At 39.7% G+C, this 25,364-nt stretch overlaps 1 protein-coding gene across 1 annotated transcript in view; it reads right to left on the minus strand.

The window, feature by feature from the left end:
- Nucleotides 1–25,364, minus strand: part of LOC124171815 (myophilin-like) — a 68,863-nt gene that overhangs the window by 24,573 nt on the left and 18,926 nt on the right. The window contains exon 2 of the mRNA XM_046551154.1: nt 12,484–12,638. Within this exon, the coding sequence (XP_046407110.1) occupies nt 12,484–12,638 (155 nt within the window). The remainder of the gene's footprint in view (nt 1–12,483; nt 12,639–25,364) is intronic.

Here is a 25,364-nt window from a genome sequence, read left to right on the forward strand (position 1 = left end):
CACTTCCACTAGAAGTTCTACAAATTTGTGGAGAATTCTTTACTTTTCGTCCACAAGTAAAAACGTGTGAACGCACGAGTGATCATCACATAATAACATCCTCAAGACACGAATTCAAACCAAATTAACCTAATCTCATCAAAATCTAAAAAGTCATCTAAAGGCCTGTTTACGCGATACATTAACTCGTACGAGTTAATGTCTGATCGCATGAAAGATTTTTATAAACCGGAACAGAACAAGAACAAATGCATGAATCAAATTAAAACACATTCTATTTTCTGCTCATGCATTCGCTCAATTTGGATGGTTACGCGGTGCATTTTGGCGCTCATTCTCGTTAATACAATTATACTTACATTTATTTGTACGAGATAATGTACCGCGTAAACAGGCCTTAAGAGGACCGAAGGCATGATAATCACAATCATTGGGGTCATAGCCGCTCAGGAGGGGATCCGATAGGTGTGGTCACAGTTACTTTGACATGAATGTCTAGGTTCAAACCCCGGCCGTAGCAGAGATTTTCAGTAGTATCCGTATATTTGCTTGGGTGGATAAGAGTTCGAGTAGATTATTCCGTCTACCGCGACGCGTGATGCGGCGAGTATAAATGGAAAGAAGTTGGATACGACTACTGCCGTCCAATTAAAAGCCAAGCGTGGAGTTACAACTGCTGTTAGCGGCCGTGCGTTTCGATTGGCAAGAAAACGTTAAAGCTGCCGGCCACTTTTCTCGAGTTGGTGCGGCCATTAGAGAGCTGATTCAGAAAGGAACTTTCAATGAGGGAAGGAATCACAGAGTATCAACTGCAACGAACCATCCGAGGCCAATGTGAGGAGTAGCTGAGAAACTGCGAACCCTTGAGTTCGTGGTGTGTCATCGCAGTGAGCATCAACTCATCAGCGAAGGGGTCATGGCCGTCGATTTTTCGCCGCGAATAGCTCAAGAAGCAGGCAAGGGATCGAAAAACGGAAAAATAAGGGTCTATTTATTTTTCAAACTGTAATGGAGCGAGTACTTAGCGGGGAGGGGATGCTGAAAACAATGTTAGAGGGTAGAATGCTACGTAAACGAGGGAGAGGATGGAAGAGAATAGGATTTTTAGATAGAGTGAAAGGCAGGAGGCCTTACTGTGAGTTGAAGAGGTAAGTAGGTACATGAAGGAAGGAGAAGCTGCCAGAATGCATCTCAAGTACTCCATGGAAACCAACATTAATAGGTAGAATACTTAAATAAACAAATCACACCGTCAATTAATGAAACACCAGCGAACTTCTGGAGGATGGAGCCTACGATCCTCAATTGGAAGTGAAATTCATCGTTTAGATTGTGGAAATTCCGGAATAGACAGGAGCATCATCGGAAAATCTTTGACATTTAAGCAGTGCACGGATAATAAGAATATAAGAGGTCTAAGGTCTACTATTCAAGGTATATGGTGATTGGCCAGATGCTTAACCGCTTCACGCCCGTTCCGTTGATCCATGTGAACCCAGCTTATGTCACTTTCGCGGAGAGAACCGCAGCGTCGCCGCGAGCTCAGGAATTGCACGCATACTGCCCCAGAGAAAAAAGTTGTCCGAGTACGCTACGCTCGCCATCGCATGCGTGTTCGCGAAACGAAGCGGTTTCCACGGATCCTATGGAGTGGAGCTGAGGGAAAGGGAAAGTGAGAGAACGTATATGGAGAGGCTCGGGGAGCAGAGGCCCGCACCCCGAGAATGTTCGCCCGAAGAGCGACGGGGTGACGCCTCCTCAGGCCACTGCCCTCCAAGAGCACGAGGAAGCGTAATCCTCACGCATTCGTAGTCCTGGACGATACCCTCATCATGCATGACCAAAGCAAGGCGACTGACTCATGGGATTCAAGGAAAAATATTAGAATCGAACGATAAATTCACTACATTATAATCTCAGCAACCAGCCAAGCCAGTTGTAAAGGCCTGTTAACTACATACGTTAACACGTACGAGTTAATGTCTGTTGGCATGAACGATTTTCGTGGACCGGAACAGAACATGTACGAATGCATAATCCAAATTAGAGCAGGTTCTACTTTTTGTACATGCATTTACACAGGTTGAGTGGTTACATAGTACGTTTTCGTGTTCATTCACGCGTTCATACATTTAGACTTTAACTCGTCATTGTACTCGGTTAATGTACCGTGTAAACAGACCTTAAGTTCAGACATCCGCATTCAAATTAAATTCACTTTACCCCTCCCACTATGTAACTACTCCTCCACAACTGCACCATTAAACCTCTCGTAACTCACGTATTTCCCGCATGGCTCAACGGCGCCGCTATTCGTTAAATTAAACCTAAATCAACGGAAAACGTGATCGTCAGAGGAATTACAGGAGCCCCAGTGTTCATTAGCAACATACAGGTGAACTTACGCTGATACAACTACTTAGAATATTAAAAGTATTTTCACAATACCCTGGGAAAGAACAAACAACGACCTACTAACTCGCTCATTGGATTGCGACCTCCCTCCCAATCCGAAGCACAAACTCAAGGAGACAGCGCAGAGGAGGCGCATTCCCTTAGAAGTCTGATTTCTGTTGCCCCTTCGGTAGCATTTTAATCATCATCACTGGTCAACAATCCTAGGATTGGTTTGACGCAGCTCTCCACTCAATTCTCCTATCAGCTAATCTTTTCACACCTACGTATTTCTTCTCTTTCAGTTTTCAAAAATGTCCGCGGCGCTGTGATGAGTGCAATGCGATTCACTTTTTTCCAATATTTTATACATTTTATTGTTTGTAATTGCGACGGAGAGCATTGAAAATTTATGAATTTGATAAATCACATCATCATGCACATTAATTTCGGTAAACACCCCTAATTATACCGCATTACCGCATACCGCATACTCGGATCACTTAGTCCGTCAGCGACGCGATTAGCGACTTTCATAAACCCATATAAAACGCTGTGGGTGACAACGCATTTAGAGGCCAACTTGAGGATGCTCTTTTGTAATATTCGAGCACAAACTCCTCAAATCGGCTGTTAACCCCAACCACATCCCACATCCTCGATGATTAATAAGCAACCGCAATGCCATTTAAAAACCGCACGTGACAAAAATTTTTATCAACCAAAAAATAAACGCTCAGGAGACAGGAAATTGGCTGGGCACTACGACCAAAAAACGCAAAAGAATTGTATGGTCAGATGCCAATGGTATGGCCAAAAATAAACCTCTCATACATCGCATTACCACAGAAGCAACTTACCAAATTCCCGCAGTGTGTTTGTGAAAACATACTATGCAACACAAAAATATTACTGCGGAGATTTACGAAGCATTTTCCGTGATAATGCTAGCAACAAATTATCAAATTATATGCCTGATAATTTTAATCTCTCACCCCAACCTCGAGAAAAATTATTTTACAGTAAAAAAAAATTAATTTTACGATTGTGAATTATAGTCTTAGTCAAGGGTGACGACGCCCAATGTCATGAGCGATCTGAAGCCATCACCGGCTTATAAATAAAAAAAAACGCATAAACATGTCAATCCTTTTGTTCAGCCCCAGAAGTTTCATTTTTTCTGTTAATGAGATAAGTAGTTAGTAAACTGACAACCATTGCTAAGTACTCAAATAAGAGTAAATTAAATTGTTTCAGATTTCAAAAATAAATTCATACATTGATAAAGCTATGTATGATCTTAGGTTTTCCCGGCGTATCAGTTGCAGAAAAGTTTCTCGGGTTTTCCACCGGTTGATGTCGTCCATGTCTCCCGGCGTTTCGATCCGCGACTTGCTGATCATCCTCAGGGGATCTTCCAAAGATCCCCTGGGGATGATCAGCAAGTCGCGGATCGAAACGTCGGGAGACATGGACGACATCAACCGGTGGAAAACCCGAGAAACTTTTCTGCAATTGATAAAGCTATTTCGCAAATGCTGAGAAACATAACCAGGGAGAGAAAACATCATTGGTTGTATTAAAAGAAAGAATATTTTACGATTCACACCTCACGAAACATACAGACCACTTTCTGATTGAAAAATTAAATCAAATTTAACCATTTTCATTAATATAAATTGATCATCAACAATAAAGACACCCGATTAAAAGCTTAGAAGTAAGAAAAATCCAAAAGTGCTAAAATTTCACTGCCTCAGCCCACAGGTCTTTCGGAATTGCCAACCTATATTTTTACCACAGGTGTTTGTCCGAAAAGAGTAACTGAAATCTACAATACAAAATAATTACCTAGTCGCATGTAAGTTCCGACGTACCTAATGGTTCCATCTCATCTGAATGGGACGTTACGTCCGAAAACCTTTGACATTGAGGCCGCAAGAGGAAGATAAGCGGTCCATTGTCAATTAATAAAGGCTCGTTAGCCCCTATGGTGCCTTTCGAGAAGAGAAGGCAAACGGGAAAGATCCCTTTGCGGAGCAAAATAAATACACAACAAGAATTTCCACCAACCTCATATTACAAAAGAACATACCAAAACAAACCAAAATTATTGCATTCTTTTTTCTACGTTCGACCGATTCAGGCGTGATACAGCGAAAGTTTGACATATTGAAATAAAAGGTAGTTGCACCTTTTCATATGTATTTAATACGTACGACGCGTTTCGGCTCATAGAGTCATCATCTGATACAATACTTTCTGTTTCCCTCGTAAAACGGTATGAATAAATTATGAATGAGGAAAGTAACACCTAGTCTATAGTTAATAGCACCTTCGATTGCCATAGAGTATATTTTCGCCCAAGTCAGGGGTTCATCAAGAGAGATACAACCACCGGTTTAATAATAATCACCTCCTACCAAGTACCCTTGAAGTGGCTCGCAGGGTATTATGGATTTATTGAAATGCTCCCCTTTATTGACCACTGGTCCGCAATGCGATAACTTCCAGCTTAATCCATCCGAATACTGCTTTCATCGCCATTTGTCTCTCCTCTCTTTCCCCACAACCCTCAGGACTCAGCCGATTACTCAACTGTCTCTCCACTGCTTCCGCTACCAAAACCCCAGAGACTGATTCTCCGATATATTTATCGTAAATTGCATTATTCTCGTATAAAATCGTTTCTGTCTTAATTTGGTGGAATTTCGATATATCCATGATAAAAGAATGAAAAAATGTCTCAGGCTTGTCGATTTTCGCCGGAGTGTCCAGATATCGAGATTCGAGTTATCAGGGTTCTAATTTTCATCATGTGACTCTTCTAAAATGCTTAAAAAACTTAAAACTCACTACTTACAAAATTTCCCGGGGCAAGATCCCCGGTTTGGGCCCCCCCAATATTTTTTGTAAGTCGGCACCCCTGGGTGTGAGGACGCCCGGATTTAATAAAAAAATTAAAATAAAATAATGTGCGTGTTGGAGATATCTAACTATTGAGTCTCACCCAAACAATTATGAAAGACCTTTATTGATTGGGAGAAAAACGAATTTCTCAACCTATCCTTATATTTTCCCGGCGAATCAGGTGCACAAAGGATTTTTGGGTTCTGAATTATTTAGAAGATCCCATGAGTATGAAGAACCAAGTCGTTCTTCGAAACGTCGGGAGACTTGCAGCCAATTATCCGGTGGGGAATCCGAGAATCCTTTCTGCAACTCTACCTATCCGTTCGGGACACGATTAAGGATCTCTTCTTTGCAAGAAGAGATCATTAATTGTATTTTATAAAACTTTTTAAAAGATTATTATGAATAAATATTCAAAAATTGAACACTAGACGTCAATATCAAGAATTTATAACTAAATAATAATTATCATATTTTTCGGAGTAGAAATGAATTTTTAACTGTATCAAAAAAGGCTGAATGCTCTTTTTTCATTTTTCGAGGCTTTTATGGCGTTAATAAGTAATGATTTATAATTTCTTCTCAATTTGTTCTACGGATGGGCTCACTGATCCCACTATCTATGCTTCTGATTCAAACGTCACGTATTGAAACTCATTTCACATGAATAGCGGATATATGCGAGTGGAAAAACAAAAAGGTAGCCTTCATCGACATTTCCAGATAGGATTCGCCCCCTACAATAGCAATTTCACAAAAGATGTATGCATGCAACGTATTTTTCAGGAAAACTCAGTCCAGAATAGAGAGCAGACAGTAGCACCATTAATTTTTAACCTTCGTCTTTTATACACAGTGGCTACAGTCCTTTTAAAGCGATTCTCCGCCCGTAAATGTAGGCACTGAGGTACCGCTGCAAGTATTTCCAAAGTACAAATGATGATTTTTTCCAATGATGGTCATTCGTAGCAAGCTTTTCGGCAGTGTGTGTAGGCTGGTTCTTTTTGGGGAGTTGAACGACAGCAGAGGCCGTTCCCCTTCGCGCTATTAACGATGGGTGGGCGGATTGGAAAGGATGGGGTGGGCGAGCAAAAAAGGGAAGAATAACAAGCGTAAGAGCGCTTATCGACAAGCGTTCGAGTCCCCGCTATCCAAGAAACCACGAATATTAAAAAAGAGGATCCTCAAGTCGGCCTCAAAATGTGTTGTCACCCACCGCGCATTTAAATGGGTTTACAAAAGTCGCCACTCGCGTCGCTGACGGACAAATTGTTCGGAGTATCTGGGGAAAATAAGATATAATTAGGGGAATTAACCGAAATTTATACACATGATGATGTGATCAATCAGATTAATTACTTTTCAATGATATTCCTATCATTTTCAAAGACGATACTCCAAAATATTGAGAAAAAAGTGGATCGCTATACACTTATCACCTCGCCGCGGACATTTTTGAAAACAGATAAAACGCTATCGATGTGGCAACAGAAATCAGCCTTCTACGGGATGGAATTGGCCTCCCCGATGCAGTCCTCTTGCAAGAAACACAGCTCGGAGTAAAGGCAAAGGTACTGCGTAGAGGATGCACCGTATCGCAGAAGCTTCACGTAAAGCCTGGTTCACAGGATGATATTTGTCCCTCAGATTGATAGCTGGTATTGTATGGTATTTAGAGGAGGAGACCGAGAGCTGAGGTCATTTACACCATAAGAGGAGGGTTTGGAAGGAAGGGTGGAGAGAAACTCGGCGTAGGCATTAGCCTGCTCTTAACGGAAGGCGCCAAGGGGACCACGGCTTGACGTCCCATCCGACGGAGGGAGTGTTGCGCTTGGAATATCTTCGACACAACATTCAACCAGGGATCGGGCAGTCTATAAAAATTCTCTGCCACCGCCGGGATCAGCATCAGAGCCCACGGAATGGAAATCCAGCACTTTAGCCGCCATATCAACCTGATCCCCCAGAATGACAGCTCCAGCGATAGGTTTTCAGGGGCCAACAGAGACATCCCTCGATCCATCATTTTCCCAATCACAGGGTCATTCCCACCGTCCCTTTTTCCATTGCTTATTCCGTCACTTTCCGTATTTACAACTATCATTCAATCAGTGGTCTAACGAGGCATTACAACCACAGTTAGCAGCCAAGCGTTCTGATCGGCTGACGGAAAGTGTCAACGTTATTTTCAGCGACGGAAAAAGGGACGTGCGGAGTGATGGAAAAAGGGATGGAATTACCATCCCTAGAGAGCCATCATGGAAAATGATCGCTTGAAATGGTCATTTTTTTCGTCATCATTGGAGAAATCCCTGGAGCTGACCCTCGAATGGGATAGAAAAAAAATGATCGTGTGATTCAGGCTTAAGCCACCACTTTCCTCGCTTTTCCATCAGCTTTCAAATATGCCCCTGGCGCGGAGAAGATCGCAGTGCGATCCATTGCTTCCCATTAAAGAAAAGAGAATTTTCACTCGCGACGAATAACAATGAAAATTTATAAATTAAATGGGACATCATCTCGAATATATACTTTGGTTAATAGCCCAAATTATCATTTAACGCCCCGTGAAATCAGGAACGGATTCAGCATCGAAATTGGGGGGTGGTGTCATGCCCTGGGTCCGGGGAGTATGAAATATCCCCCGGAGGAGAGGGGCATTTTTACAGTAGAGAGTGCTACGTTATACGATAAATACAACTCAAACTTATCTCACGTTTGGGACTTGTAACCATGCATTTGCATATACTTACACTCCCTTAACTCCTTCAGAAGTATATGAAATATATTAGTCCAATAAAATTTTTAAAACCGTGATAGAACATGACCCCTGTGACTCTATACATCCGCCCATGCGTGGAATTCTCATTGCTCTACCGTCAGCGTCGCGAGGGGCGATTTCTGTAAACCCGTTTAAATGCGCGATGGGTGAGCATGTATCCACAGTACACAGCATCGGAGTACAGCTCCATGGAATGAAATGGCATTACGATGAAAAAATTGTTTCAAATACTGTGCTGTTTTTAACTCAAGAGTAAACAAAAAAGAGCGAATTTTGACTGTTACGCACGCGACCACGACAGAAATGGCAAAGGTAATGAGGTAAGAATGGCAAATGAAATAAGGTAATCTTAGAATGATGATTCCGACTATAGGGATTGCTTACCTTTTACCTGTAGTCAAATTCGGTTGAAAATTTTATTTCAACATTCACGATGAAGGTGAAGTATCAATAATTATATCGAATCTATTTATTAATATTTTTGCTATTTTTTACGATCCCCAAAAAAACACAGGTTAGTGGGAATCAATGTTGGCTAAAACTTTTTTGCAACTGCGCAGTCATCTTGAGCACTCCCATTTACTCGAGGGTTTTTATCAGAATAGGAATAAGAAATGCTCTCATGTTGAAAATTGCGATTCCCCTTCCTCCGCAGAGCGAATCAAAAGGCGACAGTATGCTTTAACACTTAAAGGACCAGACACTTCATTTGGACGGGTAACCTCTACTTTAATCATATTGCTTAGATTTTTTCCTGTCTTCATTTGTCATGACTTTTATTTACTTTTTAAGGTAACGTATTATGTAAAAATATAATTTATTTTTTTCATACAGAAATGGAGTTATACCACCCGTCTACTTTCAATTGTCGCCTTTTGATTCGACTCGTAAATATGACGGTCTAAGCGTTTCAATTTTATTTGTGAAGGTAATACGTGTTTTATTCAGGAAATTATTACACTCTATTATGTCTGGCCGTATTGATCTTGTAGTTAAATCACATTTACGCATTTAACAATCCTTATTAGATTTTCAATGGAAATGAGCAGCATATGTGTCATACCGAATAGCATGTAGTAGGCCAGGGCACGGGAAGCAGGTGCGACGTGACCGCTGTTCATTTTTAATTCTTTATTGTAAAATAATTTGTAACAAAACACTCAATTGTATTGGCAAATAAAGGAAAAAGTTAATTTCGTGAAGTTATCAATAAGTTATGACATAAACTAAGAAATGTTTAAAATAATTACTAGCCGTCAAAATGACGGTTATTGGTCCATCTAGGTAGCAATACGAATTCGGTCCTTCTTGTGCTACGAGGACGTAAAATGCGGAGTTTTTGGGATTACGTACGAGACGATTCCCAGCGGCCCAATGATAGTCATGTTCACGAGAACAGGATTTATTTGGAGCGTGGGTGCACAGATAGAGACAGCGGTGAGCAATTTACCCAAATCATTGCGAAAGGCGCCCAATGATGCATTACGACTTCACACGCAAAATATTCTCACTACCAAATCTGAGAGACTTTCCACAATGACGAGGCCCGCGTGCTGTCCATCTCTCGACCCTCGGCTTCCTTGACGAAGAATCGACGCGCCAACGACCAAAGGTAGACACTTTCTGGACAAGAATATTCGCAAGTTACAAACGTAATCGCGTCACAATCTTACAGTCGCCTAGAATGAAGTGGAGCCTTGCAACGCTCACTCATGGGCGCCAACAAAGCCAAAATGAACCTCGTAACGGGTGGCAAAGAAGTGTTGGGTTTGAACTACGAATAGGCTGAGTTTGCCAAACTATGATATCGTGAAGATTAAAAGCCTAGCAACTTAAGTTCTGCAACAGTACTCCATGTTCGTAATGAGTACACTGGACCAAAAATGACTAGTTCCGTCCTCCTACGAAACCTGAAGAAATTTGGATACCGAGCCAAAAAGTCGCTAATTAAATAATTACCACAGAAACCTGAGTAAGAACCGCGCCAGGGCAATCGGAGCAACGATTTTTTTAAGCGCCGTAGTCAAAGATATTTTTTTTACTGTTTTTCGAAATCCGATATCTTGGGGATATAGGCATTTGCTTTCGTTCTATATCTAAATATTCCAATATCTTCTAATTAGTAATGGGGACCGGTATCAAAGGCACCGACCCCAAAAGCAAGAAATTTCGCTTTGATGCAACAGGCTGTTTGCATTTTCGCCCGATAGATTAGAACGTTGGTCAGACTTTTGGGAATTCGCGTATGAGACGAAATAACATTTTCGGCTGCGGATTTTTGGAAAAAAGTGAACCTCTTACACCAGTTTATACGGAATATATGTCTTAACGTGCACCAGCAAAACACTTTCCATAACCCATACGTATACGCTTACCACCGCATGAAAACCGCGGCACCGGCCGTAAGGACACCCGTCACCGATGGATTGGTATGGATGGAATCCATACAAAAATCGAAGCCTACATCCTCATCTTTAGGAAATAAGTCATGTTCTATTTTTATGGAAAAAATATTGTTTCTACGCCGAAACAAAACGCACGATTCAAACATTGATCTCCCTATTGCCGGTCAGTTGTGCTAACAATTACATCACCCAGCCATCTTCCTCAAAGGTCAATTCCATACAATGTTTCCATACAAGGTGCCAGAGACCCACGTTCACATGGTACACAGGAGAAAGTCGCAATTAGGTACTAATTTCTGACGAAAAAACGTACAGGTTTGCATCAGGGCGCGTGACTGCGTACAAAGTTATTTTCTACATTCAGATTTTCCCGAAGAAGCCTGGCGTTGGCTATTCACTGAAGGCACCACATAGATGACAAGAAATTAAAAAGATTTAATAGGAAGCTAGTTCGACCGATGTACGTTGGCCGTTTTATGCTATGATAATGAAGTAATTCCCTCCGCGTGAATATTAACAACAGTAATTTCGGCTTCTGCGTACACGACCAAGAGTTACATGGAAAAATTCCATCAATCATCCCATGTGTTCAAATACTCTCTACGTACGACCTTTCCGTACCTGTATAGATTGCCTATTGACCGATTCCGACAATGGCGATGACAATTTTTTAAAGAGTTATTCGGATGAAAAATTTATTTCCACGGTATTCAACGAAATTGAAGGAAAAGACTCATAAGCAATATAATTTCATGTAGAATGTTTTAATGGTGTTGGGGTTTCAATGCAGTGATCAATTCTTGGCTATTGCGCGGCTACCTCTAACGGTCTCTTTATATTTACTCTGAGGTTATTTCAGCCTTATTGTGAAGGCCACTTGCACGACAATGAATTATTCCCTTCGTAGGACGCTGATGCAGTGGGTTAGGCGTAATTAGAACACTTGCAAAGCTACTTTTGCGAGCTCACTTGCCCAAGAACCAAAACTTCGGACCACTAATACGTAATATATTTTTTAATTTTCCATTACAGCAAAGATAACAAATCGCCGATATCCAAGTCATTAACAGAGCTCATTACTGCTTTCGGTGGATATTTTTTTCTTGTGTATTAACCACTAGAAGCAGTTCAAGCATCCCTAATTCATTTTAGCTGATTACTAAGAGTCACAGCATAAGAGGCAGAGTTCCACGATGATCAGGCGATGCGATACTCCGAGAGCGCATAACGGAAATGAAAAAATATTATAAAATAAAATAAAATTATTTTGTTTTATTCCACACTTTATTTTAAATAGCACGACCCGGGTTTCAGCACCTAACGCTATCATCAGGTATCTGAGATAGCATTAGATGCTGAAACCCGGGTCGTGCTATTTAAAATAAGGTATGGAATAAAACAAAGTAATTTTATTTTTATTCTATGATGAAGCAATTCCACAAAGTAACGCCCGAGACGGCATCTTATAAAAAATACTATTCAAACTGAACAAAAAGGTTAATTATCATCAAAGCAAACTCATGGAAATATCTTTCGAGAGTGTCATTAATTACCAACCCACTGCATAAACCTCCAGCGATGAGAAAACAATGACAGTCCTTCCCATTTGGGTGCGCACGTCCGCACAGTTATTGCGGTCTAGGATGATATTTACCATGAAAAAATCACTTGGTTCAGCAGGGATTCGAAGCTGGTTCTCCCGATTTCCGCTCAGGTACGCTACCACTTACACTGTGTTATTTTTAGCATACCTGACCGGCAATTGGAAGATCCGGGGTTCGAATTTCGGCAAAGCGAAATGATTTTTTCGTGGCGAATCTCATTCTTGATGACAATATCAACTTTAGAAGCGAATATCTAAATTTAGTCGGCGGAGAATTTAGGGCTAAATTCATACATCTAATTTAAAAATAATATTCGCCCAATTTCAATAAGAATGAATATGGACAGCGTATAAAGTGTAGAGTCGGTCACTTGAACATAACTTACTCGCAGAGCGCGATGCCATCTTTGAGAGCCGCAGCGAAGTCCAGTTGGTCCCTCATCCCAAGCTGCGGTTTTGGCATCTCCAGAGGTCGTCCCAGCATTTCTTCGATCCATTTAACCGCCTCCATGGCTCTCTCCATATTGAATTTGGCCTGGGACTGTAATGAAATAGAAGCGATTCGTTGACTTTATTCAGAGATATGTAGAGCAGCAAGGAGTAACTGGGTTTAGTATGCTATGGGAACCCATAAATATTTGTAGTCTTCTACGAACACGATTAGAATTATTAAAAGGAAATAGGTTCCGTTAAGTTACTTTTCATACAGTTTCCACTGTTATTATTCGGGATAGTCTAATAAGGACATATTGGAAGGCGTTATTTTAAGCTAAAATTTAAACACACTGCATTAAGTATTAATAAATAATACTTTGCCTTAACATGTAATTCCCAGTTTGGCAATACTATAGTTTATGGTGGATAAACTTTGGGTTTAAGCAACGTTATAAATAAAAGTAACTTTCCGAAAAACATTGAGTACATAAAAAACAACAGTTACCACACTGCAGAAGTAGCGAATGAGTAGGATAAAAATTATCGCCACCAAGCCACAGCATACTTCTTTAGAGTTAAGCGAGCACAGGGATATTGGGATCCACCCTCTGAATAAGATTTTGCTCGAAGGAGGCGATCGAATCGAAGGTCAATTACAAAGTAAGGGAATGGCACCGAAGAAAAGTTGGAGAGAAACCCGGCGTCAGCGAATTAGCCAGCTTTTAGCGAAAGACGGGACACATGTCCTAACGATTCATCCGACGGAAGGAGTGCTGTGCCTCATGTTTACTCCAAGCCCTACCCTGGTAAAGTTTTAAAATCAATAAAAAATCCTCCACCTACAGGATTAGAACTCGGACCCTCGGGATGGGAATCCAAGACGAATAATCCAACACACATCCTCCGCACAAATTCTACTCTCTCTCATGTTATCTCCAAATTCTACCTTCTTTGAGATTTGGAAAGCTATAAAAAATATACTGTACCGCCACGATAAGAACTCCGGCCCACAGGATGAAAATCCAAGGCGTATAATACAACACAGATCAAATTAGACACTAAATGACCGCCAAAAAGACAAAAGGCCGACTTCAACACTTGAAGTGAACTGTTGAAATGTGAGCTCTTTCGTATGAAACTTTTCAATATACTACATAGATAACACACACAACAAAAATAATTATATCAGAAAAACAAAAATGGATTCAACATTAAATGATATCAACGATCGGCACCATCACAGAAAAAAATACTACAAATTGCATAGCCGCCAATGGATTCGATGAGTTATTCAACAAATAGGGTTCGGAAAATTCCAATTTAAGCAAGTGAAACTTGTCTTGAAAATCGCCTTAGAATACAGGCCTAGAAACTTGATTCATTATTTACCCCAAATATTCTAAGATCATGATTGAGGGTGTCCGACAGTTTTGATATCCTCTTCCGTTCTTAACTATGCCTCCTTACATCCCATCACTTGTTTCTTGATGCCCTTTCTCTAAAAAAACCCTTCAAGAATATTTTTCAGTGCAACTTCAATTCGTTCACCTCAGAAGACAGCTTCCAAACCAATTTGGTAAAACAAACAGGTAATCGGGCTACCTTCTCCTGATACGGGCACAATTTATGGTAATTATTTCTAGTTTTCCAGTATAATGGCCTGACTCAATATAAGTTCTGCTCCGCTCGGTTTCTCATTACGTGTTTCCTCTACGATGGATACGCGAGGAAAAGAACGATTTTCAAACTGCTTAGTCACGCCAATTTCTCAGCGTGGGAAATTTTAGGAAAATTCCAAGATTAGAGAAAATTCTCGACAGATACCATACAAACAAGTCATTAGGCTGTAAGGCAATACGAAACCACTAGTAAATATAAACCATTTGCTACATACCTAACTTGCTCATGTAAAAGTCATAACAGTTTAAAAACAAAATTTCTAACTGTGTTCACGTCTTCAAAATTAATTTTCTCTTAACCGATCGAAAATACAAATAGTCCCAATAAACCTAACAAAAGATATTCTCAATTGCGTATATGAAAGGATCAAATATAAACAGAACCAAAACATAATTTACACATTTTCAGTGTCAAATAAGTAATATGTTTGCATCGACAAATGTTTTCGAAGGACCAGGCGAATTCATCATTATATTAATTATTTTTATTAATTATGAATGAAATTCCACTATAATAAGCCTGAATCCACCGACCAATAACTTAAATGGGACTATAAGATGCACAGGTAGCTTTTTTCAATATCCCATCTCTGACGCTAATTTCGAAGTTGGTGCTAGGATTAGCTACAGATGCGCAGGTGGCGCACTAGGGCTTGGATTGCTCGAGCAATTGAGAATAGATGTCTTTCAGAACGATACGGAGAACATTATTTTAGAACCCACTTTAATTCCAGGCGAAGCAAAAACGATATATTAAGAGAGATATTATTGCCGAGCGGATAGGTATGGGAATTCGTTTTTCCCTCCAACAATTAAGGGCTTTAATAAATACTGCGCGGAACTTCGTTAGAGGATATCCTTTTTTGTTTAAGGCTGCTGTCCTAACATCCCCCGCCACACGCCCATTGAGGCGGCTTGCGGAGGTGTATGTAGGTGTATGGGAAGCGCCCTGGAATGACCACGAGGCGAACAATCTGAAGTGCATAAACTAATCAATTTGAAACGTTATACGCATCGCAATTACATCAATCGTCTCATGTCATGGAAACGGTCAGGACCTTCCATCCCAAATCTGAAACCGCTGTCTCCGTGGTCTCGTTCCACCTTTTCAGAGGAGATGAGAGTGCACGAAGCACGAAAGGGAGAGTAGCACTACAGGTGTTAACTGAGCAGTGTAAACCTTTTCAGAGTTAGTGGAGGCGAAATAGACGATAGGCTTACAGTGAGCACTAGCAATGCACTCCATTTACAAGAAGAACAAAGATAAACGACAAAATCGCGCCGGAGCGCCGTCAGATTTACGCCACACGGAATATAACATAACTATGAATGATTGTAGGCGACAGAATATTATTTCGCTCTTCAATTTTTTATTATATTTCCATCATTTTTTTACTTAGAAATATAAACGAGCATCTATCTCTTCGATCGGTAGATTCCTGAAGTCCAAGAGAATGCCAAAAGCAGCGACAAACACCGCACGCTCCATGCATACCTCATAGCCACAGACCCAATGCTATCCCAATGAGTGCGGGTCAGGAAAAGCTGAATTGCGCCAACTTTCATTTCCTCACTCCACAGGTTAATGGAACAAGAGGAGTGAGGGGAACAAACGACATTCATCTATGCGCACTATTATTTCCAAAGGTCTGTTTGCGTCTATGCTTCGCTCACCAGTGGACTGAATGCATTGACTGGGACGAATTTCTGGTGGAAAAAAACTCAGGAGGGCTGGGAAACGGTGCACAAGAAATGTAGCCCTCGCTGAAAGAGCCTTACGTCGCTGAAAGGCGATAAGGACGGCTTGCGACGCAAGAATACCTGGGTTCAAACAGCAAGACGAGCCGAAAGCAAAGTGGCGTTACGAAGGGGGACTAGGGGTATCAGATACCATAATATAAAATAATATTTAAATAATAATAAACTTCCAGGTAATATAAAAACACAAATTCTTAGCATCGAAAAGAAAACAAAATATTGAAAAATCATGAATTTACAAAAGATTTGTTCGAAAAATTAAATTTTTCGATTATAAAAAGTAATAAAATTAGTTTAAAACCCTCTACTTAGTACCCTGTTTGACAAAAAAAAATTCTCCCCGAGTTTTTAACCCCCCTCGAATGAAATTTCGGGCTACCCCACTGCCGCAGCGTAAAGCCTGAATCAAATGATCATTTCTCGGTCCTTCAAAAACATAGCTCTAGCGATAGATTGTTAGGGACCAACGAAATGATCGCTCGAGACACCATTTTCTGAATCACACGGTTAATCCCACCGTCCCTTTATCCATCGCTTATTCTGTCACTTTACGTATTCAAAACTGTCACTCAATAAACCATGCGTGGCTAAACTATCGCTGTTAGAGGTCGTGAGTTCTGATTGGCTGAAGGACGGTGCAAGCTGTGGTTTCAGCGACGGAGAAAGTGATGGAAGAGTGATGGAAAAAGGGATGGAAATCCCATCCCTCGAGCCATCGCGCAAAATGATCGCGAGATACGGTATTTGTTTTCCGCCATCGCTGGAGCGATCGCTGGGCCTGTCCCTCCAAAGGGATGTAAAAAATGATCGTTTGATTCACTCTTAAGGAATATAGTGCTGAGGAACCTCGTGTCCACGCTCGCACCGATTGGATTTTAATGTTTCCGACTCTCCATCCTTCCTTAGATTCAGATTTACAGCTACTATTTTCAAAAACGCTTAATTGATGACACGACAAAATAGACGCATACAAATGGGTTTTAAATAAAACTAGAAATTGGGTGCTTGCACCTACCAAGCAGGGCCCATCATTGCTAGTAACTTAATTTCAATTTGCGAACCACGAAGATTTGATGAATTTAAGAGGCATTCAAATGTTAGAGAGGATTAGCTTAATTCCCTTATATTTACTTAATTAAGTTTTTTTTCGTTCTCTCGATATCAATCTTTAAAGTTGATTAGTGTCTTGGAGTTTAAGTCCTTAAAAATTAAATGCAAAATTCTTGGCCAACGTTTCGGTATATTTTTATACCTTTATCAGGGCTTTTCTGCGATGAATATGATTTTGTCATTAATGTAACAATCATATTCATTGCAAAAAGCCCTGGTGAAGGTATAAAAATAAACCGAAACTTTGGCCAAAAATTATGCATTAAATTCTTTAAGACCTACAATCTAAGACACTAATAAACCTTATATTTACATTTATAAGCATGCTGAACCATTTGAGGAGCTTGGTAGCGATGCAAAATTCTTATCGACGTTAAAAGAAAAAGAACGAAAATTGCATTTATTTTACGCTTGAAGTTAAAAATTTCCATTTTATTGATAGGTTAAGGCATTAGTTAAAACGTTCGAGTATACTTTATCTGAATCCGTGGCTAAAATATTCCATACTTCAATGAATAAAAAAATCTATATGGAAATTTTTCCCTCTTTTTCACATTCCCGTCGATTCCCCTTGAAGAATATGTTCTGTGATCAGAAAAAAAACAACAAGAAAAAAATGTGTTTTCGATTTAACGGTTCCGATGACACCCCAGGCCCTCGTAAATATGTCTTGAGAATTCATCCCTGGATCGACGACAGCGACAACAATATAAGCTCCAGAGTCCTAATTCTTGACGTACTAATGACGCAAGAGTCACCCAAGCCGGCCAGTTTACTAAGGAATTTAATATCAGGTACGCGTTCGCGATCTCGTTGTATGAGAGAGAGAATCTAAATCTATTGACTAAGGATAGGGAAAATCCTTACCACGTATCGATTATACAAAGGAGTTCATATTGCCTGAATGGAACTAAAGTGCCATTTCGATAGTAAGCCGTGGCGTGAACGGATTATCGAAAACGCCGGATTAATGGAAGCGTATAGTAAACAAGCACAATGCACAAAAAAACTATTGAAGGTAGGTAAAGAAGGGGATTAAATACATATAGTGACGCCAAATCTCCCTTCTACATGGGGTATGAGTCAATTTAATAAAAACGATTATTGTCGACAAAGGCAGAATAAACTCTGGATACCAATGCGACTCTGCAGAAAATACTTCTTTTCCCGATTCAGTGGGTCACATTACCAAAACTTCATGCAAATTATGAACTGACGAGCACATATATAGTACATAATAATAAAACAAATACTCGCTACGCACATAAAATATTTTTTTACAATTGACGAAATTATATATTAGCCGAAGGGAGATCGTCAGCCCAGCACGTAGGATTACTGGACGCGTCGGATTACCGCAAAGTCGGATAACAGAGATTGTACTGTATAGACTTTTTTCAGGGGTCATTTTATACCTAATTCATAATTATTATTTTCAGTTACCTAATAATAGAAATGCCCACGAAATCAAGTCAATAAGAGCTTGTTACGATATCACTGATGCTCCCGCGCCGCAGACGTAATTTAAGCCGTCCTATGAGTCACCCTAACCAGTAAGTGTGCGACGAAAATGTAAATTTTAGCACATATGTCCAGATTTGCCGTTTTTTACGAAGCTGGTCGAGGAGATTCATCGAGGATAGAGAGAAAGAAGGACGAAAAAGAAAGGATTTGAGGAGCAAGTGTGGGCATCGTCCGCGCGAGACGAGGACATCATCATTGGGAGGAGCGAAGCGAGAGAGAAGTGGGGCGGAGGGGGCCTGGGGGCGATGGAGGAGGCTGGGGGCGGCGAGGGAGACCGTTCGCCAGCTAAGGTGAGACTCCGGCAAATTTAGGTGTTGTTGCGATCCAATCGGGAGTAAGATGGGGAAAAGATGTGGGACAAACAGCATAGAGTAAAACTTCAATGAATTTCACTTTCAACGAATGACTCGCACGAAAATGGAGACAAGAAGACGCCCTCCGGCCTATACCATATTTACCTGAATTTACCTATACCATTATACCTGAATTTGAAAGAGATGTTGAAATAAACTGGGATAACTCAGTGCTATGGACTCAATACCATCGATCACACACACATTAATTCTTCTCAGTTACCCTACCCTGTTTTCCAATGGTGGGAGATTTTACTCCGCTTGATAGCAGTCTATGTATCAAAATTCACTTATTAATCGGCCTACGAGCTGTGCACTGTTGAAAAATAAGATATTCCACGCTGTTTTAAATAAATTAATGGATGAAAGTAAACTACAATCATGCAAGTGTAGGAAGCTAATTCTTGCAATTGGAACACTTATGCTATAAAAACTAGTGCGTATTAAAAGCAATGGATAACAAACAGATAACCTGCTGGTTATTATGTATCGACTTATGCATTAGTCGTGCATATTTTATTGTGCTCGAAAAGGTGTCAAATAGTAGTCACCTATCGTGAATACATTCTTAATCTCACGAAATTTTCTGAATGCATGAAGCTTACACGGGGGTGTTGGCTACTTGTACCAAGACGCCAGGCCGCCATGGGTTGGGTAACAGTTGAGTTCCAAAAACCGGTACGCTTCGGTCAAGAACACCTTGAGCGCTAGGTAATACAAAATACGAGTAAGCTACGAAAATCCGCCAAAATTCATAGGGAGAGGAGGAAAGGGGGAGAGACGTATTGCGCGCTAAAAGCTCTTATCTACCGAAAGCACCAAGTCAATAATTCTTCAACAAACTAATGACATTCGTACTTCAAACTTGAGAAAAATTTTTGCCTACGCCTATGGAGTACATAAAAATTTGATCAATGTTGACCAATTTAAACGCTTCAATTTATGATTCGAATAATACGAAATTCAATTCGAGGCAGTGTGAAAATTGGTCACCTGGTTTGGGTACACATCTGCTTCAGATAGATAGCATCTGCTTCAAAGAGGAAAAAAATCTTTACAACTAATTAATCGCATAAAACAGGGTTTTCTGCTTTAAAAAAACCCATAAGGCAATCACAATCAGTAAATGGGATACTGCATGAAAACGTACACAAGAAATGGAATGAAAGATGGAACAAATGGAAGTTTATACATGTATTACATATTCACGAGAAATTTCTCATGTTAAGAGGAGTTATCTTGGTAAAATACTATCGTAAAGCTAAACAGAAAATGCGACGAGGCAAAAATATGTCCAAACGAGAGTGAGGGAGGATGAAAACAAATAAATGGAAATGTACGACTAGATCGAGAGAACACCAGACTCGAGAGATTGCGCAAGGAAGTATTTAACGTTGAAAGGATCCCGCGAGTAGGAATAGCATATGGCATGTTGAGGGAGTTTAAACGCTTTTCCTTTTCTGTTCTCAGATTAGTTCGGACACACTTTCCTCGGCAAGCAGTGAAAACGTCGGAGAAAAACTCAAAAACCTTGCGGTATAATATTGAAAATACTAGGTCAAGGTCGGTCTGCGAGCCGCCGCGAGAAAGAATGGTCATATGCCACTGTCTCTGCCGAAGAACGATTTCACACAAGACCTTATCGGCTTTAGCTTGTATCCTCACTTTCCAATGCTGGACGAATTCGCTTAGCCTCGTGCAATCCCACTGCCTCGGAGTACTCCCAGAGAATACAAAGAGATGATTATCCCCTTTACCCGTCTCAAGAACGCGATTGCCGCTTCATAGATCTAACCCGCGAACAAAAGGCATCCAGTGTTCATTTTTGGCTAGGGACGCGATACCGAACCTTATATAACGATTGTGAGCGAAAAAAAACGATCAGCAACAGCGATAAAAATATAGTATCGCGTAAAGAATATAAAAACTCGCAAAAATGGAAACTCTCCTAAAAATTAGATAAAAGTTTGTGACCTGTAACAACAATCTAAAATACTCTCAGGCGCTTTTTCATCTAACATCTTATCTTAAAATAGATTAACTGAGTGTGCTACCGATAATCAAACCGATTACAGCAAAACGATACTGAAGCATAAACTGTAAAGCAAAAAACTTGGATATTAGAATAATTTTTCATTTCAATTAGTACAACTAAGAAGCGATTCCGCCAAAATTTAAGGCATCGCATAATAATTGTTCGTGCTTATACATTTGGCATTGAAAAAGTGTTACGCATAGTCCGTAGTAGCTAAACATACTCTACACAACAGTAGCTTCATACTCCCTGATACGGGACAAGAATTATAATCCATGGCATAGACGATGCTACAATGACTCACAAAGTGAAAAGACGGAAAATATGAGGATTTAACGTGAATATTTACTGATAAACTCTGCAGCAGGTAGGTTCAATCAAGAAGCAAGAAAAAGAAGACAATACGAGACGGGGAGGCTGAAAACATTTATTTTTTCATAAATTGCACCAAAGGTTGAATGGAAGTTTCCAATAGTGCCAGAGTGAAAACCGCAGCAGGGAGCCATTTATCCCAGCACATTCGCATATCTTTAAATTCTTTTTTACCTGCAAGTACCAGAGACGCCATCGTAAATCATCAACAATTTAATAACAAGCATGGAAAGCCTAAGTGCTCAGCACACCGGAAAAAATAAGATACTCCAGCACTCATACTAATAAAATGCATACAAAATACACCCCGCATGAATTACCGTTGGAAACTGAATTGCAGATGATACCCCAAGCAGTTACGTGACAATAACATGCGTAAATTTCGTGCAATGTACGAAATGTACCTTTACATTTCAGCGAATGCCTTATGGAGATACACTTCCACCATACACTAATGATACGTTCACCGGAGAGTCACTCATAAGCTAGCTGGAAATGTTTAGGTTGCCAGGCCTGCATGTTACTTCCCGCTCACCATGGACTTGTAAGGGAAACATCAAATCATCAACGGCAGTCATCAACTTGAATCGATGCAGTTGTGCTTCAGCCGCTCGTTAAATTCCATATTAGGTATTTTCAAAACAATCCTACTCATGTCGAATTCCTCTATCTTGGCCTTTGAAAGACGACTCTAGCTCAATCTATGCACTTATAAGAAACTAACTCCTCCGCCGATAAAGGAGATTCCATCGAGTAACTACCAACTTTCATTTTCATAAAAAATTCAAAAATGCCATTAAAGTTATACTTCATCGAATGAGGATAAAAAAGAACAGGGCTTCTTATGTTATATATCCTATAATTTGCGCACGAAAATTAGAATTGTTACTAGGGGTCTTAAAGTGACGTAATTTTACGCTTCGAAAAAAGTGCTTATGACAACTATAGTACAATTATGGTTGAGTTTAAAAACTAATAGTGATCGTCAAAGCAAAAAATAATTCTGACAGTAAAATTTAGGAAGGCAACCACGCTAGTTTTTGTGTTATCGAATGCTTTAATTGAAGTCAAATCACGTAAGTTGCAGGAGAATATCGCAAAGGTCCGTCTTCATGCTTGAAAAATCATTGGTTAAAAAATAATAGTTTCAGATTGTCTGCGCTCTGTGTATGCCTATTTTGCTTTTTAACATCTATAGATGTCATACACGGGAGCAAAGTATTTTTTTGACAAAATAAGATAACATTGTTTAGCGTTGTTTAGTCGCTATTGAACCTCAATAATAAGTCCCACTATTGTTTCTGTAAGGTCATGCCATTCTCTGAGAATATTCATCCATTATCATTATTCAATAATAACACATTATTAATGGCTCATATCGCTTATATTTTACTTCAAGAGCCTCCGATCACCACAACTTCATTCGAGTCTGTTCCTTCGTTGTAATTATAAACAACATCCATTAATCCATTATCGAGCGATTAATTACTCTGCACCTACTCCAAGCAAATTTTCCAGTTGATAGTACCCTACCGAATATTATTCCCGACGAAGGGGCATCCATCGTAGCTAAATAAAGTGACAATAAGCAGTAATTTTCGAAAAAAAATGGCGGGATAAATAACTAAGTTTAAAAAATTTATTAGTTTTTCTCTAGTATTTAAACATTAACTATACTCTTTCTTCATACACACTTCTCAAGATAAATAATCCGGTTGAGAGTATGCAAGTAAAAAGAAAGGGTTTATATATCTGGGTCGCTTTTTCAGGAATCCAATGACTTCAAATCACAGAAGAACTCGGTTTCAAATACGAAATGCATTATCTTCATCCACTCACCATTAGCCCTGGGGATGGAACCCGACTCGTGTTCCGAAACGTCGGCAGAATGGAGAGAAAGCACCCGACTGGAAGCCCGAATAGCCTTTTTCGAATATATTTGCCGTGAAAGCATCAGATCTTACTTCACGAAATGCATTAGTTTTCATTCTTTCGCTTTTGCTTAGATGATTGGACATATATACGAGGTTGAACTCATGCCAGGTAAGGCAGTTATGGAGCGTGGGTAAGATACGCAAATCACCGTTAGAGCAAATTTTCATCGAGTAATGCAGCGAGTGATTGTCACGTGAAATCGCAGGTGACCGAGAGGAGGGAACTGGCTACCTCCTTGGAAGCGTGAACGCGTTCACACGCGAGTGACCCAACAGCAACAGATGAGCTCGTCCATGCCGGCTTACCGCTTATAACACTGAGCGAGTGATTATTGAATTAATGCGAAATGCAATCAGTGTGAGATCTTGGCAAGCTGCGAGGGCATCAACCTTGATCACTATACAAACAAAGAGTCTTGGTTGAGGAAATAATACCTAAGGAAAGTGAAATAATGATTCATTCTGTCGTATAATTTGTGCTTTCAGTAAATGTAATTGGAATGTATAATAGTCAAATCCTTTATTTAAGTATGCCCTGCATTTTTACAAATTTTATTATGGCTGCTATTGCAATCATTACTCTTTTGCGAAAACATTTTTTAACCATGATTTCTTTTTTTTCATAATCTCGTTTACCTAAATAATAAAGTTAAAACTTATTACATACTTCTCAACCTCTTTTTTTAAACGACTGTGTCAGTCTTCCATGCAGGAAATAATTCTTTATTCAGAGTAAAGCCAATATTTCGGCGCATTTATTCGCCTCTAAAAAAAAATAACGCAAGAAATACAACTATCAGAGGTAACCGTACACATTTTGATCTGGACGACACACAAAAATAATTAAGGCTAACAAACACAAAAAACAATAACAATGCTCAAAATTGATAAAAATAGTTAGGAATTATTCCCTTGGCCACGACTCACGGGAAGACTGAGCATGATGGTAAAAAAGTGGTTGAAAAATATGTAATAAATTTTAAACTTGATAGCGTAATTTTTGGAAACGAAACTCAATCGGCGAATCCTCATAAAGCAAGATTCTCCAAAACGTCAAGCCATGAACAATAAACGAGAAGATAATAAAAAGAAAACATGTTTAAAAAAGTTTTTGAAAACGATTAATGGTCGCATACCAGCCATAATTAAATGTGCAAAATGCAAGGCCTACTTAAATAACGCATTTCACTAGCACACATTCCAATTTCATCTTCTAGAGGCATAATTAATACGACATAATGATTCATTATTTCACCTTCCTGCATGCATAATTAATGCATTGTAATGTATACGTTATCTGATTTCTTTACCGCACTCCCCCACACTCCTCTATCCATAATTGTGCTATAAACAGAGTATCAACTTTCGAATATTTATTTATACACGATCGTGAAAATATAACAGTGCATACGAGATACCATCCTGATTTCATATTTCTCATATCAAGCCCCAGTTCGCAAGCATTTCCCATGAAGGCACACTCGAATATTCTTGAAAGCATTCATCAATTCACTTTCTTTTGACAATTCCATTGCGCCTGTACAATATTCACTCTTAAACCAGGATTCCATCTCCTGTCCTCTGCAATAGGCCTATCAGCCTTATACGCCTCCAAAACATCTTTTTCTTCTATTTACCGGATCAATTGGCCCTCCTCAACCCCCGCTAGCTTTAGATCATATTCAGAATATCATATTTCCACTTGAACGGGCATATTTTGTCTCGTAAAATTTTTCGTCCAAAAATACTGTTCCATAAAAATATTTTCACCTAAATGTAGTAAACTTGTTAATAACTGACAGTACCTAAAATATGAAAATATTACATCTGACAAGATACTGAAACAAAATGTTCTAATTTTAGCAACAGAAAAATGATGACATGGGACTCCTTAACAAACCCGGAAAAGTTTACGATGACAGCATAAGTTGTAAATAAGGAATACGCCGCGAAAAGTTACCGGTAAGCACAATTGATACATCATCTTAAGGTATAAATAATAACATATACAAAATATAACAGCTTTGGATCCAAGACCTCGAATTTACGAAGCAAATATGACGCATT

Source organism: Ischnura elegans, chromosome X (genome assembly GCF_921293095.1).
Source record: "Ischnura elegans chromosome X, ioIscEleg1.1, whole genome shotgun sequence".
NCBI classification, from domain to species: Eukaryota; Metazoa; Arthropoda; class Insecta; order Odonata; family Coenagrionidae; genus Ischnura; species Ischnura elegans.